The 18,739-nt window shown below is 36.4% G+C and overlaps 1 protein-coding gene across 7 annotated transcripts in view; it reads left to right on the top strand.

Moving 5' to 3' along the window:
* LOC118263233 (SH3 and multiple ankyrin repeat domains protein 2) overlaps window positions 1–18,739 on the top strand; it is a 234,440-nt gene that overhangs the window by 205,578 nt on the left and 10,123 nt on the right. For 5 of the 7 annotated variants that reach the window (XM_050705229.1, XM_050705230.1, XM_050705231.1 and 2 more), the window contains 9 exons: window positions 9,861–9,986; window positions 10,404–10,584; window positions 12,670–12,989; window positions 13,340–13,534; window positions 14,015–14,081; window positions 14,746–14,997; window positions 15,716–15,886; window positions 16,373–16,497; window positions 16,793–16,893. In XM_050705229.1, the coding sequence (XP_050561186.1) occupies window positions 9,861–9,986; window positions 10,404–10,584; window positions 12,670–12,989; window positions 13,340–13,534; window positions 14,015–14,081; window positions 14,746–14,997; window positions 15,716–15,886; window positions 16,373–16,497; window positions 16,793–16,893 (1,538 nt within the window). The remainder of the gene's footprint in view (window positions 1–9,860; window positions 9,987–10,403; window positions 10,585–12,669; window positions 12,990–13,339; window positions 13,535–14,014; window positions 14,082–14,745; window positions 14,998–15,715; window positions 15,887–16,372; window positions 16,498–16,792; window positions 16,894–18,739) is intronic. The other 2 variants (XM_050705233.1, XM_050705232.1) reach the window with 2 other exon arrangements.

Genomic DNA, 18,739 nt, shown 5'->3' with positions numbered 1-18,739 from the left:
TTAAATAAAGGAGTTTAGAAATCCAACTTTGCATTAAATAGGGTTTAGATAGAATTGGGAGATACTCCGACACACCATTTTTTACTAATTGATCTATTAATAATTTTACTTAGGTATAATTAATTTCAATTACTCAACAGAATTTTAATTTAAGACTTAACAAAGACATCAAGACAAAATTCCACAATCAATTAATCTAGACGCTCACCAAGACAGCTACTAGCTCAAGTGGTCTACAAAATCTAAACGCAGCACGGTCCGTTCAGGCCCGTCAACTCGGCATAGACCGCACATCAATAACTTGGAACCACGGACCGCTATAAACTGATTGCTTCCCCGCACTACTCCAAATGGTCCCATTTACGCTTCGAAACTTTAATAAACGCCTCATGTCACTATTATATCGCAGTACTTCGTAACATACGTTGTTCAGTTGCAATAATATAAGGATAATTCTAGCCTGACAAGGATGGCTTAGTGCTTCCTTTACATGCAAACTACAAACGTATGAATAAATAACTGGGTAGAACTCGTCTACGTCAGAATGAGACACAACACTAGGTACTTAATTTATAAGATGTGATGTGTTGTGTAATATTACCATTTGACATCTTGACGATATTTTCCTGTTGTTTAGTTTTTTTTTGTACTGCACTAATCAGGATCACAATTAAATCTAAAATATATACAAGGTAGTGACTAATTTTTATTTTTATTTCCGTCTTGTAGATTATTTTAAAATCATTAGACACGTGTTCTTTATTTATTTACAGAAACAAATACTTTCGCAGAAACATCGATTTGAAATATCACGTGATGTCACTTCTAAGTACATTTCATAAGTAGAAATGACGTATTTGCTCCCACTCCTAGTTTTATCTTACATGACAAAATAAAAAAATACATGTCTAATATTTTTTCATTACTTAACTGACGGACTAAATAGATTTTTTATTTTCATACTCCGTCATCATCCCTATTTCTAGATTCATAACTTGCATTTAATTCTAATCTACCACTGATCAAAGGCAGTTAATTGTGACCAAAGATTCATGTTTTTAGAAATCCATTACCATAGAATTATCTAGCGTTCCTAGCCCTAACAAACTGGCAATAGTTTGCGTGAAAACAATGATATACATCTTATTACTTTAACCTTTAACACTGTAATACAACACATAATGTATTGTATTAGCTAGTGAGGTACTAAACACTAATAGGCTACTAATAGTCCCCTGATAATACAGTGGCAGAATAATAGTCACGTTCTGGTTATAACAGTGACAGTTTACAACTCCAATAGTCGTTATTCTTTGAAAACTATTAGAAGGTTTGTTTACGAATTTGCGATATGGTTGAAAGGCTTTCGTGACGTCAAAGTTGTTGTGTGATGTGATGATCAATTACTGTAGTATGAAGATTGGTTTTGCAATTTTGAGTCTTGTTGTAAACTTTGTAGGGTTGTGTTGTAGGTAAAAATATGAATTTTTATCTTTCAATATATTTTAATTATTAGTACGTGAAGCCTATTTATTACATGGACACTCACCCCCTATGACATGGGACTTAATGGTGAAAAGTAGGTGTACATTGTATAGCGGAATTACGTATGTACGTACGTGCACCTCTGGCTACCCCTTCGAGGATAAAAATGTCGTGACGTTGCATACGTCAAGTAGTGGCACGCTTCAGTTTCGGGTTTGTTTGCATCTATCTATCGATTTTCCTTACTGAACTTTTCACTTGTTTCTTTATAAAACCTGGCTAGCAAAATGCGTTTAGCTACACACGTTTTGCAATACATTTTTCTTTACTTGCAGCAATGTGTTTTACCTCCTTTACTGTATTTACTTCCAATAATTATTGTTCAGTAAACAAATCATATCATATCACCATCAGTTGACCAGACACTTCAGTTTCACATCAATATTTAATTTAGATACTGACAATAAACTGATACGCAAGCAACTCGTCATCAATCCACTAACCTACAATCTAAACGTGTAGACAACCCTATTGTATGCTAAAATGCGATTTAATTGTCACGTATGTGACTGACAGGGTTGTCAAAACTAGCAAAATATACTTAAACGTTTTAGGGCTGTCAAAACTAGCGACAGTAGTGAGAGATACTCAAACGTTTTCGAATCGATGAGAGTAGTTGTTAAACATCCGAAGCTGATGTTATTGTTAAGTAAAACAATTGTGACGTCACTCGTGTTAAGTGTTTTGATTCAGTGTTGTGTGTATATTGTTTGTGTTAATTGCAATGTGTTGATAGGTTTAAGTGTCGTTTCCAAGCTTGCGAAATTGATGTTAAACAAATACGAATCGAGTGTTTGTTTTCTTAATCTTCTACAATCCTTGACAGTTATCTTGTACATAAAGGAATTTGTCATATCCTCTACTCTTCACCTGCTTGGGTTAGCAATGCTTCGACAGTGAAAGCTGTAACATATCAACTAAAAATCACTATGAAGAAAAGCACTACTAGTTTCGGCGACGTCGGGAGGTCTACTGACTATGATTTATTTAGATAATTTAGTATGTCTCACATTAGTTATTATAAAAATATATCTATATCATGTTTTCTGCAGTACACTTCAAAGTATAACATACATGATGACTTTTCCAGACATCTCATTCACATCACAGAGGTCTCATATAGAGATATAAAAATAAAAACGTAACATAGTGTGGCAACCCTAAAAAGGTGTAAGAAGCTGTTAACACCCACCTACACTTAGACAGTAGAGCTACTCTTAATAGATATTAATGTCAATCATAGAGTATAATAAATACATTAAGTGATTGTTAAACTTTGCATTGTTGTATCAAATTGTACTCTCAGGTAACGGTACTGTTAGGTTATTCTGTAAATGTCAATTCGAACCTTCCCAAGCATTCGATCTCATTCTCGCCCGTCATTGGTCGAGATTATTCTCGCAACCAATAACGAGGTGGGCGGCGATCGAATTCACTTCGATCTTTCGAATTGAAAATTACAGAATAGTTAAGCTAAGCTTCCTTAGTAACGATTTCGTATCGAAAATATTTGCTAAGGACTGGATTAAGTAACAATTAAATGACTCTGAGTACGGCACTTAATCATTACGATACAAAATTACTTTTTAAGCAGTACAGGTTATCTTAACATCTACCAGGTCAGTTAGTTTATAAATATTTAACTTCAAACAGATAAACCGTAGTATCAGCACAGCATACGGATTATTTTTTCACTGCAATATCTTATCTCTCGTTAATCCCGTATCTGGCTTAACCTACAGTTATCTGCGCACGATACGAAGTTAATTCTGACCAATATTGACTTGTTAATGTCCACACTTAATCTGTAACTGATAAAGTTGATAAACTAGGAAATTATTTCTAGCGATGACCAGTGCCAGATTGCTTTTAAACAAAATGTCCTTCCTTTCTACATTAAAGCCCAATTTTTCCTTTGTTTTCGTAATTTCTCGCCTCGAGGGCATACCTATCTTGTGTAAAAACATTTTCTCTTACCGAAAATAACCTTAAAATAAAAGCACCAACGCCAAACATAACCATCTTGTACAAAACACGGCTAAGTATCTACTTCCACCGTTTCTTTAGACCTCAAATATTAAAACATCATTTTTAATCTTTGGATATTGCGCCTCCTTCAACTCGTAAGCCTCTCAGAGTACCCGTGACGTCACTAAGGTATTTTTCCGATATTCCCACGGCTCAATATTACTTGAATACTGTGTCGCAAGATATTACCTGTGAGGCTACAAGATTCTGTGACATACTAAACTTTGAAGTATATTCTAAAAAGAATTCTATTTGAAAACTTGGATAGAGGACTTACCTATTCGTGATGTAAGTATGTTTTGTCTATTTTTACTTCAAAAACCGTTAGACGAACGTTTTTCAAATCTTGGAAAGCTTTTAAAAAGAAAGATTACAAATTACCAGTACCAACATCACGCCTTTGATCCTCGTAGGGGTAGGCAGAGGTGCACATTACAGCACGTAATGCCGTTCCACAATGTACACCCACTTTTAGCCATTTGTGTTATAAGTCCCATGTAATGGGGAGCCTAATGCCATTTACTGGGCACAATTCCAGACTCCGAGCTATTACTGAGAAATTTTCGAAAAACCGAAAAAAGCCCAACAATACCCAGCATACCCGGGAATCGAACCCGAGACACCTTATCAGCCGATCGCACTTGCGATCACTCGACCAGCGATTCCAGCTAAGCAATAGTTTTTACAAAGTAAGAACTATTAAAATCTGTATTTACAAATCTTCACAGCTCAATATAACTCACATAAAATAAATGTAACTAACAGTGTATAAGCATTCATAGCTCGTGCTTACCTTATTCGAGTCGCAAAAGCTAATTGCACAAAAATAACAGTCATAGTAAAACATTGAACCGGGAGTTTATCGTCACGTTTAGCTTGTAAAACAGAGAAATCAGGCTGGCTAACAGTAGGTAACTAGTTCACAACGTTGCAATAGACTTAGCACGCCATCGACATACCTATTTAACCATTCAGTACCACAAGCGAATGATAAAAGTACTAATAGTCTTGCAGTGGTCTCATATCGTTCATATTGTTTGGAAGTGATGGAAACTTTGCAGATACAGGTACCTACAGAACCTTTTGATAATTGTATACCTTCTTGTAAATGTTAAAACTTTTCACCCAAACTTACAATATCAGAATTGGTCGATTCGTTCATAAATAAAAATGTCTTATTATAACTTTTGTGAGTCATACAAAATTAATTGTTATGTTATCGGCTTACTCACGTAAGTGACGCAGCGATTACCGCAGAGCAGCGTAACAATCACAGCGTCGCGTCGTGTCGTCGAATGCTGCTCATGAATGTAAGCATGGCTTAAAACTAGTCGAGTTACTCGTCAAACAGCTACGTTAATAAGTCGATACCATAATAAATAATAAAAATGTCCTGACAAACTTCTAAAACCTCTGTTTTTGTCGGAACTAAAACATGCCTTGGTACATAGGTACTTGCTTGAATCTAAAACTACCTAGATGCAGGCTTGAAGCTTCAACTAGAACCATGTACTACTTATGAAGTTCCACACAATAGCTTTGTATACAACATACAAGAAAATGGAGTAAAGTATAAAACTCTACTAAGAAATTCTTAGCCAACTTTTCTAAAGTATTTTTCTCTTGCGGCAAGTCGGTAGCTGCATGAGAAAACCTCTGTGGTTAATAATTAAACGTCTTATCCTTTTACAACAACATTTTTCTTTTATAATAAGATTTCTGTAATCTTTTAAGAAAACATTTAATATAGGTACAGGATCTCATTGCATTATCTCAAAGCGATCTAAACCTTTATTTTAAATTAAATTAGCGTATTCTTTGCAATAGGTACGTTATTTCTTCTTTCTTTGTAAGACCATAGCAATATTCTCTTCATTTCTTTAAAACTATTTACTTACTGTACAAAGAGCATCGATCATTTTAACATGTTCATGTTGGAACAATTTCCAAGTTAGCGCTGTGTGAATGCTGTTCAGCTATAAGTTATGCTAGTCTTGTTACGTTAGACACTCGTGCGATATATCATGCCTGTTAATCTGCACTGCATTGTATTCTAAACAGTGGCTAACTTGCACTGTGTACGATACATTTGAAGCCAGAAAAAACTGCAATCCATCACGGTATTGTTGCATTATATCGTGCTCTGTAAATAAATGAGTAAGAGTTGTGCTAGCTTGTTAGAAAATAATAAGTAATATTTTTAGCTCGGTTATCCAATTACCTATGTGTATTCTGCGGAGTTCCTAGCGGGTTTACCGGGGCTCCGGTTCGAAAAGCAGGAGTAGGAAAGGGGTGGTTTTTAGTCAGTAAGAGATTCCCTCTTGCCTCGCCCAAGGCCGGAGATATCATAGGATGATTTTATCCCCTTAAAAAAAAACTCATGTGTATTATTGCTTTGTAAAATGCATGTCAGAATTCAAATGAATATTCGGCAAGAATCAAAGCCAAATGCATATTTCGAAACACTATCAACAACCTACACTTAAATTGTGAACAATCTTCTAATTTTATTACCTTAACATTCAATCAAAATAAATTTCGAACTATAAAACAGGCACTGAACGCTACAAAAGCACCGCACAATTAGAATTTATAGCCAACGACTTCGGAATAATCATTCAAAATCTAAGATCTCAATCGTAGCAATGAAACAGCATCGTAATTAGTAAGAACATTATCATTGTGACGTCCTAAGTTCTCTAGTTCATAAATAACTTGAGTCGGTTCATTTATAAGGTGGTATCAGGGTATGCGACCTGCAGCTTTGCAGCAATCTGTTCCGGCTGGCGAGCCTCTATCAATCCTGGTGTCACTGCTAATATATCTTGCTTCGTTAGACTGTAGCCAGTCAAGCCAATGATTTGTTTGCTCGGACTGAACGCTCGTTATAAGTTTTTCCAAAAATAGCGCTTTTCCATCGGTTTTTCTGCGTTTGTGACAAATTGGATGTTTTGCGCGGTGTTTTTGGGAGTCGTTTTTTGCAACTGTGTTTTTGAGACTATTTTTAGAATGTTTGTGCTTTACTTGCTAATTAATAACGTAAAAATGTGCAGTTACTGTTGCGAACAAATTACATAGATACCTAACAAAAAGAAAAACATTCAATATTCATTTCTCAGAAAAACAAAATTGATTTTTGTAAAAGATACAATAGCTAGCAGCAATTCCCATTACCTCTAAATTCAAAGGCAGCACACCCACAAAATCAGCATAAATCTCATAACACATGAATAGCTTGGCCAGTCATTTATAATGTTCACCTCTCACTTTTTGCACATCCAATAGCTTCAGTCACTCGTCCATCGGCCATCCTTTTGATGTTAATCGTATGCCGCGTTTAAAACGAGAGATCATTAAACACAGTCCGTGGTCTAACTATACGGCTATATAGCAATTATGACGTCATAAACACCATAGACTAAATTGAGTCGAGGCATTAGTGCTTGTAATTAACTCGGAGTGAGATTGAGTGCAGTTGTTAGGAACCTTTTGTTCCTTTTATAGACCAATCTGAGCTGCAAATGGATTGGCGTTTTGTTTGTTTGGAGTTTGACATTGATTTTTGTTTTAAATAGTACTAATAACCCATGAATCGTATACACACATACATATTACCGTGTCCCAGCCGCTCATCAACAGGGAAAATACAAGATTATTTAGTTCTATTCACACAATTGCTCCTCCATATTTAGTCTAAATATATTTTTTTTGATTTGTATCAGTACACTAGGGGCACGGTAATTCTTATTTAACTGGGCGATTAAAGTTAATCGTATATTTACCTCAAAATGCTTTACAATACTGAAAATGATTTTCATTACACGTAACAGAATCATAGCAACCTATTGATTGCAAATGTAATTAACACGTTTTGTCTCTTAAGGGATTATAGGAAATTAATTACTCGATTTCGAATTCAGGATTTCGATTTCGAGAATGCCAGAATTACTAGGTTTCAGCTTTATACGATTTCAATTCAACGGTGGAAATTCAATGAAGTACTTGTTCAATACCGTTGTAACTGTAGGTACCTATTCAATTTATTTCAGTGATTGAATGCGTGTTCTCATTAAGTGTTTTTTTACGTACTGTACTGAAATTTTAATTTTCTTATATACCTATATCCGTGCATTAACTACAGTTTTCCACATTTAAAAAAATGTAGTATGTAGTAGACGAATGACCAAATTGGGTGTTTTCAGTTAAACACTACTCGTACTTTCTAATAAAATTAAATAAGTATTCAAAAAATAATTACTCTTTCATTTAAGTATTTACTTTACATACGCTCTTTAATTTAAAAGCAGTAAGAAAAAAAGTATTTAATTTGACTACATATTTGAATAACACCCTATAATGCAAAACCATAAACAAATCCGCCATTTTAAATTTAACGTCAAAAGTTCATTGGCACTATTACCAAAGCAATATAGATACATGCATAGCTTCTATATCACCTGAACACGCGTTAAACTAATTACTAATCAAGATTAGCAGCAATAACTATCATGTTATGCTGTTTACACTGTAATTAAATGATTGATAACGTACAGTATAGGCCACTATTAGTTCTCTGATAAATGGCTCCTATCTGTTCATAGTTATTCATCCCTATTGGCTATTGCAAACGTGCACTATTAATTTTGTCCAGATAACTTCTGAATATAATTAATGTTTTGTGGTTAGGACAGATGATTTATTGTAAGTTATGAATGTGAAGAGGCATTTTTGAAAAATAGACCAAATCTATTTTTAGCGGCTGGAGGATAATTAAGAAATTATTTTTAGAATATATATGTCGGAGAACAGTTCGTGAACACACTTAAGACGACCGCTGCCAGCCCCTTTCCATGAATCACTTCAAAATCAATTGGTTTAGTTTTAAGTTCTCCCCAAATTGTAAAGATAGTGTGATCGACACATGTTAAGTACGTAAGACAAAAAACAGTTAAGGGCTGCGACCCTGCAAAGAGTGTGGTTTTTTTAGGGACGCTATAGGACCCAGCCGATACGAGGAAGGGTCAGAGAGACAGATTCCTTCATTGGACGCGGTTGCGCGAGCACGCTCATCTCTTAGGACAATCCTAATTGTAAACTAGTGTAGTATTAACAACTTTTGTAAAAGCTTACTTTACGTTATTGACTGTTATCATTGCGAATACAATATTGTAATAGATATGGACAAACATTGTAGTTCTCATTACTACCGATTATTACCGCGACGACACCCCGACTCCGTCATATATTATAGGTAAGCGTCTACAGGCGTACGCATTCCGTATGACGTCATCATCAGTACGCATCGCATGTAGGCATTGTTGATGATGCGGTCTGTACGATACGGATCAGTGTAAGCAGTAGTATGATTTTATTATACAATATATATTTTATTTATACGAGACAAATCCGTTGCGTGCGATGCGTACGATGCGGGCCTTTGGAAGCGTACCTTACCTATACGTCCATATGTACATAACAGTCGATGAGGACTTGTTATTTACATATAAACCAATCTACATATTATGTGTTGTATGGTCTAATTTCTTAAAAACAAATGTGACGGGACTCGTACGTACAATTAATTACATATTAAAATCAACATCAGTATTACAATAATATAGACTGTATACTATACACACACGACCACGTGTGTGGACTATTGAACTCAATAGCGCTTCAATATTCTCAAAAGGGTAATAGACAGCGAAGGTTCAATGTCAAGTGTTATCTATCGATTACCAAATAACTGATGGTTCCCCAGACACTTATAGACATGCAAATACCTCTTCTAATGTATTACTTTAGTATGACCTTTCCTACATCACATTTCAATGGCTTATTACGATGGAATATGAATTGTTTTAATTAATTTTCGATCAGTAAATTGATCTGAATGCTTCCAGTATTTGACTAAAAATGTTGATAAAATTATTGAATTTGAATAGTTGTCCTCTACTTAATCAGAGTTACTCACAATTTTTCCCTTAGTTATTTTCATTTTTTATAAGGGAGTCAGTCCCAAATCATGTGTTAGTTAGGTAATTACTTATTGGGGATCCCTCAATTTTTTTTTTAATCTTGAGACAGTAAATACCTTCACGTCACGTCATGGTTTACTCATGTACATTTATTTCGACTAATATACGTGAGTAAATCTTGATGATTAGTTAATTTCGTATGTCTCGCGATAGTTATTACAAAAATAAATATATTTTAAGCTGACTTATTGTTTAGCGGATTTTTGTGCTATTTCAAATCACTAACGTCTAAATTCTCTTTGTTTCCAGGAGTTAAAAGAGAGCTTCAACTATGGTCTGTTCTGCCCACCGGTCAACGGCAAAGCCGGCAAGTTTCTCGACGAGGAACGACGCCTCGGTGACTACCCCTTCAACGGACCTGTTGGATATCTTGAGGTAAGGAAACATCTGTTAGTTAAGCATGCAAGCTATGGCCAAGGTCAAGCCAAACCTGCCAAAACAATGGATAACTTCCGAAAAATAAGTCTCGAATTGTAACAAACATTTCGAAGTCCTCGGGCCATAGTGCCTCTAAGGCTACACTTCAAGCAAAGCATTTTATAATGACTTACTGTGTTTTTTTAGTCAAATACCTAGATGTTCTAATAGCATCTTATTTTAACCATTAAAGTTTTAATGTCCAGTCGCCTTAGTAAACTCTTTATTACTCTGCATTCTACTGAGACTTTCGAAAGAAAAACTCAATAAGTAACTACTTAACATATAATAAGGAAATCGATTTACTACTCATCTTGAAACCTAACCGCCACTTATATTTACTTTATTTTAACCCATCAACTTATTTGTTTACAGTTAAAGTACAAACGGCGGGTATACAAAATGCTGAAGCTTGACGAGAAGACACTGAAGGCCCTGCACTCGCGCGCAAACCTTCGGCGGTTCCTCGAACATGTGACTCACGCGCAGATTGACAAAATCACCAAGGCATGTGCTAAAGGACTGGACCCCAACTTCCATTGTCAAGAGACTGGTGGTATGTAAAAATATTAATTATATCAAAGTCTTTTTTATCTCCGAAGAGGTAGGCAGAGGTACATATTACGGCACGTAATGCCGCTATACAATGTACACCCACTTTTCACCATTTGTGTTACAAGTCCCATGTAAAAGGGGGTGAGCCTATTGCCATATACTGGGCACAATTCCAGACTCCGTGCTACTACTTATAAATTTTCGAAAAACCCGAAAAAAGCCCCATAACACGTTGTCCGAATCGAACCCGAGACCTCTTGTCCAACAATCGCACTTGCGATCCCTTGACCAGATTCTGAAGACTAGGTAGTTACCTATCGAAATTCTTCATGTTTTACACATTTTCATTCAATATATAACCTTTATTCACCTCAGCCGTGATTCAGCTAAAACGATAATGACGAAAAACATAAAATTGTTTTACGACGACCTCAACAATACCATAATTGACCATAAGAATGCAAAAATTGCCTTGCATTTAGTTGTTTCGAACATCATTCGTTCCGCTCGTAACATCTCAAGAAATCCGCAGGAAGTGACCGTTTTTCACACCTTATTGCTTCGACCTTTTGCATCCGCAAACTTTTTAAATCCATTCATCCGCTTAGGATCAGCCGTGAATGATTCAGACAGGCTGCAGTTGGCAATACAGTCTGATATAAGCCCATACTCATTTACATACTGATTCCAATCTGCTATTGTTCTGCCTCTACCTGAAATGGTATTAAGGGTGTCTACACATGGTGCATTTAGTAACAAAACCATTTATGTATTCTTGGCAGTTGCATAATAGTGTTGAATGGAATCATGAGATATGGTGTTTTTAATTGGCTTTACAAACTTACCTAACCTAATAAAGTGTCCAAATTAAATTGCTTATTTGAGATTTCCATTGACTATGCCATTCAGTACCTAATGTCGAATGTAATCGTTCATTAACCCGCCGTGTGCCGAAACGTGGATCCACGCGACACACAATGTATTTTCTATTATGTCTTTTATAGCAGTATATAAGAGGTTAAGTCTTTGACTGCCAATAGAAAACTGTTGAAGGTAAATCCTCCGCTAACGTCGGTCACCGGTGACCATCACGGCGTTCAATGTGTTAAATAATGTCAGAACTTTCAGCTACATGTTATACTTACCTACCAAATGTTGATAAAGTCTAGAACATCACAAACAAATCCCCATAGAGTTACCCTTAGTCATAAATCGTTAGAACAGTTATTATTACGTACGTCAATTTAGTAGGAGGCACAGTTACCTATTCAAGGCAAGTTGCCCCTAAAGGACATAAGCGAATCTCCATTTAGGTCGTCTAGCTAACCTACCTACATTATATTAATAAACATACTTGCGAAACAAACTAGCTTTACCCACGGATCCGTCTGCTTAGAAAGTTACGCAGTAGTATTATTAGTTATTAATCTAGAGGTGCCAAGACGTAGTCTACACCTTAGAATTAACTAGTATAATTTCAATTGTTAGAACCAAATGTTTTTATTTTTGGGAAATACAATATCTATGAGGTAAATGATATACAGTAGATGTCAAACCAGGTTCAGGGACAAATTCCGTGTCTGAATGTATTGAAAAGATACCAGACGTCATTTACACGGTGATTTCATTCCAAACGGCGTAGAAAATGAACCTCGTGCTTTCAATAATAAATTCATAGCACTATTTATCAATATCGCCTGACAAACTCCCAAAGTCAGGCTATTTATTCAATTCAAGGCTGCGACGAACATCTGAACACGCCTCGCCTATTGTAAGAAAACCGTATCAACCGAGCCGTGGATAATCTGCGATAAACGTCGTATATGGTCCTTGAAGCAAAACTGAATTATTTGTTCCTGTCGAATAAATAATAAATCATTTTTGTTGTTTAAGTTTCCTCTTTATTCTTACAAATGTTCAATGGATTTAATGAAACTGTAAATTGTTTGAACATATTTTTGTATAGCATCTATTATGAAACCGGAATAAATTTTATCATTCACTTTATAATGTAGCTACCTACATTTTATAAGACACTGGTTTTGAACAAATGGAGACAATACTATCCTGAAAATCTTCGTTCCAGAAACACCTCTAACAATCGCAGCCGGCCTAAAGACACCAGGAAAAGTATTAATAGCCCTTGTAAACGGTGGAGCCTTACTAGACTACAGAACCAAAGATGGCAGCACAGCTATGCACAGGGCTATTGAAAAGAACTCTCTAGAAGCCGTCAAAACTTTACTGGAACTTGGAGCCTCACCTAATTATAAAGATGGGAAGGGACTGACGCCGCTATACCTTTCTGTGACGAATAAAACTGATCCGTTATTGTGTGAGACCTTGCTACATGATCATGCCACGATTGGGGCTACTGATCTGCAAGGATGGCAGGAGGTGCATCAGGTGAGTATAGTCATACAAGTTTGTATGATGAGTGTTATTTGACTTAACAAGATTTAGAATAAAGAAAAACTATCGATTGCTAGATACAGATACGCTTTTACTTCACTTTAATTTACAAAACTTTAAATACCACTGCAGGGCGAAGAGGCCTACCTACTATCCTTCCACTCCTCTCGGTTTAAAGCTTTTTAACGACAATAGCTGAAATCTAATCTAATCTAAACTAAATCTTAAATACATCACTAGTATTTCACAGCTCACGCTGTTCCCATTATTTTTCAGAGTCAGTTGTATAAATCAGTAACAATTTTAAATTATCATGTGCTAATCCTCCTCTTTCTTAATTCCAGGCCTGTCGCAACGGTCTAGTCCAGCACCTGGACCACCTATTGTTCTACGGCGCAGATATGAACAGCCGCAATGCGTCTGGCAACACACCGCTCCACGTCTGCGCAGTTAACGCTCAAGACTCTTGCGCACGCCAGTTGTTATTCCGGGGCTGTGATAAAGAAGCGCTTAACTTCGCTAACCAAACCCCTTATCAGGTAAGATATTCAAGGTATTCTTTAATTAATTGGGATTAGCACAGGTACAAGGCCGATAGGCAAAGTTACACACTTCTGTGTGTAGAATTTGAAACCGCAACACTTTATATAAACGGAACCTGATGTTAAATGGGAACAGGGATATAGTAATGAATGAATTTATAACTTTAGAATAGACAACTATCTCGAGTGATCGCTATTGTAAATGTAAAATCGCGCAAGGGGTCTTAGGAATCCGTATGTGCCGATTCCGAATAAGAAAATATTGAATATTTTTTTTATAATTCTAGTAATGTGTCCGATACACGTGACAATATGCTGTATACGATAATATGCTGAGCATTACAGTACTGCGCAACTGCGTACTTGTCTTAAAGCATTAAGCCCAACATTCACTTGTTCACACTTGTTATTTGTGTGAAGAAGATTAAATAAAAAAAAATAACTTCTATACTAATTCATGCTTTCAAACATTCTCAGGTGGCCGTAATAGCAGGCAACTTAGACTTGGCTGAGGTTATAAAGAACTACAAAGCTGAGGAAGTCGGTGAGTCTGGCCCGGCAGTGTACCGTGTACCTATTGCATGGCTTTTAATGGAGCTTCATATTATTATTTACTGTTCAAGAACTTAATTAAATCATGGATTCTTTATATTGTATCGATTTAGATCGACTTAGACTTAAGAAAATGGGAGAATCCTTTTTAATTCGTGTCACAAATTCGTTTCAAAATAGAGAATCCATTTTTTTACATTTCTATCTTATGATATTTTATATGCAATGCTTTAGTATGTTTACTGCAAATACTAATTTATTCAAATGGATTACCTAAATTCTATGTATATTTAGCAGTATCTGTGTAAATATTTTATATTTTATTATTACTGCATGCGTCATCCGTTCTATCTATTCTATTCCATTGCTTAATATCATAATGGTGATGGTTGTATTTTGGATACCTGCGCTAATATATGGAGATACAATAAAACATGTATATTTTAAGGGTAAATAATATATATTTCTATCGTTACAAATATTTAACACCTATAGTTATTACTCCCAAATATGTTACTGCACTATTATAATTATTATTTTTTACAAATTACTTGTGTTTGTCGAATAATTTTCAAGTTTGATTATTATTTTCTTGATATTTGTTTGACGCACGATTCCTTTATTAGTTTGTTCGGTTGCTAAATAAAATATTTCAGTGCCGTTCCGTGGACCTCCTCGGTACAATCCGAAGAGACGATCTGCGGCTTGGGGGGGTTGGTGGACGGCAGGGGACAGATCGTCCCTCGCTTCCTCGACACGGATACCCGCGGAACTAGACACCCTGCTCCGTCGGCAGCCTGGCCCCACAGCGTCTCCCTGCAGTCTAGAGAGACCATTCTCGTCGGCCTCGTCCAGCATTAGTGACGCCAGCCATCCCAGCCACGAGGACGATGCCAGTATACTCACAGGTAAAATTCAGGAGGTTGAGTTGCGATGGAAAATGATAACACACGATGTAAATACGACCACCATAGCGTAACAGAACATCAGCCATGATCTAACTACACATCATCAATGTCATATTAGCACTATCCGCTTGGTCGTCGTATCTACGCCAGTGTTATATTCCACCGCGTGGTCCAAGGTTGCGGAACATGGCACCACAGCCACCATGTGACAACTGACAACCATCACCATGCACCGACATCGCCCGTCCACTTCGTTGCATGTTCTATGTGCCTTTATGTCATGTAGTTACCCATCGAACGCTTCTTCGCTTCCTTTTACGACAAAACTATGATTTTTCCGATTATACCCCTTTTAGATATAGGATGTACAAAATTATTTTTTAGTGAAATACGGTTAAGATTATTCAAGGCTTTTCTAAACTATCCTAACACTTGTTACGAATCGGTTGTTCACTAAGTTACGAAGTCCAATACTTGTATATAGTCTTCCAATTCACAAACAAAACACGCTTTTGTCCCAGTAAGTCCCCACGAAAAAAGTAAAGTGTTCAACGATCCATCACAATTAATGTTGGCACTACACCTCCACGTTGTTACCCACTTTCAATCCAAGCCCTTGGAAGGTCACTGAGTTTAAAATCGATCCCAATTTTGGACCCACGTTTGCAAAAATGGTTTTCGAACCAGACTGACCGTTGAGCGACACTAACGTCAACAGATAAAAGTGCGGGCGACACGAGCGACATCATATCGGACTCTAGCGGCGTGGGGACCAGCAACTCTGACACCACGTGCTCCCTGCATGGGGGCGCCACCGTCGTGTGCCTGCAACCTTACGACGCAGGCACGCCTGGTCACGTGCGCCTCAACCAGGGCGATATTGTTGAAGGTACAGTGTCCGACTCTAGTGTGCTCGCTATATTTAGGATGATCGCCCTAAAAAAACATTTTAAGGTAAACGTATACGTATAGTGTCAGAAGCAACAACTAGGTTATGAAATTATGACACTGGTAATTTTTGAACAACTTTAGCCCTATAGTGTATAAGATGCATAGGTTAATTTATTACTTTACTATCTTTTAGTTACATTTCAAGTCAATTAAACCCCTAGGAGAAGTAATTTCCCATTTGGAAGACAAGACATGATATTCATACAACTTACTAAAACAACAACAACATTATTAATACCATTTGTGTTCATAACTAAATGAATAACAATAATTCATTGGTTGCACTTGTAATAACGATACGAATTTGTGAGTAACTGAATTCATTTAAGAATAACCCTATTCACCCACCAAAATGTATCTACTAGGTCTTTGAAGAAGTACAATCATTTCTGTTATCTTTTTAACTAGTTTGTATAATAAACAGTGACGGGAGCGACAGATGACGGTCTACTGGAAGGCACGGTGCGAGGCTCTGGGGCCAGTGGATTGTTCCCCATGCAATGCGTACAAGAAGTACGTTTGCGGCAGAACACACATAATCTACATCAGGTAGGTCGCTTTTAGATACTCTGCAGCTTACGTTACTTGATTCACTGAAGTATACCTCTCCTTTAGTCTATGATTTGTATCAAACGGTTATCCGTTTTTCTGACTATGTTGTCGGTGCAACTGCAACTAGCGGGATGCCCTTTTATTCTAAATATACTGAAACTTATCCAATGCTTGTTTAACAAAATAATCAACGAATTTTAAATCATTGACGAAGGTCTCAATAGATAAACTTGTTAGAAAAGAAAATTGTCTCGTGTGGTTCTTCATGCTAATAATTTTTTTTAATTTTTAGGTGCTAGCGTCAGGACCAATCCACCATTCCCGAGTGACAGGCAGACGGGAGATGGCTCTCAGCAAGACTTACAGTGCTACCGCGCCGAGGATTAAAAAATCGTAAGTATATTAAGTCTAGATAATATTGAAACTAACTTTCAAAGTACTTTGCAAGGAAAAGTCAAGAAACAAAGACCTATTCAAGTCTACAGAGTTTCTATGGAAATGTATATGGTTCACGGTAGGTACTCTATTTCTTCATACGTTAAATCGCAAACATGTTCTTTAGTAACCGTAAACTTAGGCATACAGAAAACAATACTATTCAAGGCCCAATTACCCCCCTTTTTAATCTTCCAAATCCCCGATTCCCCAACAACCCAACCAAAATCATCCAATGACTTCTCCCGCCTTTGGTGAGTCAACAGGACAGTGTCATACTCTTACTGACTAAAAACCACCCCCTTCCTTCTCCTGCTTTGAGCTGGAGCCCCAACAACCAGTTACGTTATCGGCAGCTCCGGATTCCCCAACAACCCTTAAATTTTTTACCCCCAAAATATCAGCTACGCAAGTCCGAAACACCAGCGTTACAAGTGTTACGTTGGTGTTTCGGGTATCTATGGGCGGCGGCAATTACTTACCATCAGACGATCCGACTGCTCGTATACCGGGTTACACCATAAAAATAAACAAATCTGCACCTTAACGCAACACCAATAAGGAAATCCTACTTCTTGACCACATTGATGTTGTAACGCTGAACCTATTGTTGTTTTAGACTACCTAGTTCCTTATGTAAACAGATGCATTCATTGACATCATGTCTTAATGTTTGCACTTGTAAACAGGACAACAATTAACAATGCTTGGTTTGTAACCAATAATAACAGACACGGGTCAGATGTTAAATGTAATCCTATCTTTCGGATGTGAGAGTGCCGCAAGGAAACATTTTTGTTCAGTGATAATAAACCTGCTGATAATTTAAAATGTTTTTCTTTAAAACATAGTGTAATTATTCAAGCAGTGTTTTAATTTTAATGTTAAACGTTTAAATCGTTGGGTTTTTAAACACGTGTTTAAAAATTTACATATGATTTTTGTGTTGTTACTTGGTTAGATTTGAAATTTAATGAAAATGGGGATTTATAATAGGGAATTAGCTGATCTATTGTCTATATTGAAAAAAAAGTAAGTAATAGGTACGGCATTTTGTTCTCACTTCATGTATTTGTTTAGGTATCCTAAAAACCACTAAGTATTATTCTTTTTATAAATTTTACTAAGATTTCCCATGTGGCCAACAATACCGATTACATGTGCTTCTATTTCGTGGGTTAAGAACTAGAGTAGCGTAAGGGCAAAATGACAACTTCTCAGGAGAGCCGAAAAACAACTCAAATTTACCTACCGTCAACTTGTAGGTCTTTTATGGCAAAATCTATAGTATCTGTATATCTGGTTTTTACTTAAAATAAAGCTTTATTTATTGGCTACAGAATACTGTAAATTTATGGTAAAAAAATTGTTAAATTTAAAAAAAATATATATATTTTTCTAAAACTGGTTGACATACGTCATAATAACGGACTGCATTACTTTAATTATTTAGTGCCATAGTAGCGTAACCCACCCTTACGTTTTTTTGGCACGGAGAAAAATTACAGAACCGTACGAAACAAGGACCCATAAGCAGTAACGGCTCCTTACGTTTATTCGGCACGAAAAAATTAAGGCTACAAAATCATAATTCGGTGTCCTATCCGCTCGTAAGTCGAGTTACGATCGTTGTGCTCATAATTTTATTGACAAAATAATGTCAAGATTATTGTAAGTAGAAATACTTCCTTTTGGCAATAAACAAACTTCTTTTTTTCTTATGCGTTATTATTGTACTAAGCAATCTACACACTACATCGTTCCAGTTTTTCGGCACATACAAATATGGGGATTGAAAAAGCGA

Source organism: Spodoptera frugiperda, chromosome 27 (genome assembly GCF_023101765.2).
Source record: "Spodoptera frugiperda isolate SF20-4 chromosome 27, AGI-APGP_CSIRO_Sfru_2.0, whole genome shotgun sequence".
Taxonomy (NCBI): Eukaryota; Metazoa; Arthropoda; class Insecta; order Lepidoptera; family Noctuidae; genus Spodoptera; species Spodoptera frugiperda.
This window is presented reverse-complemented; position numbering and strand designations above follow the sequence as displayed.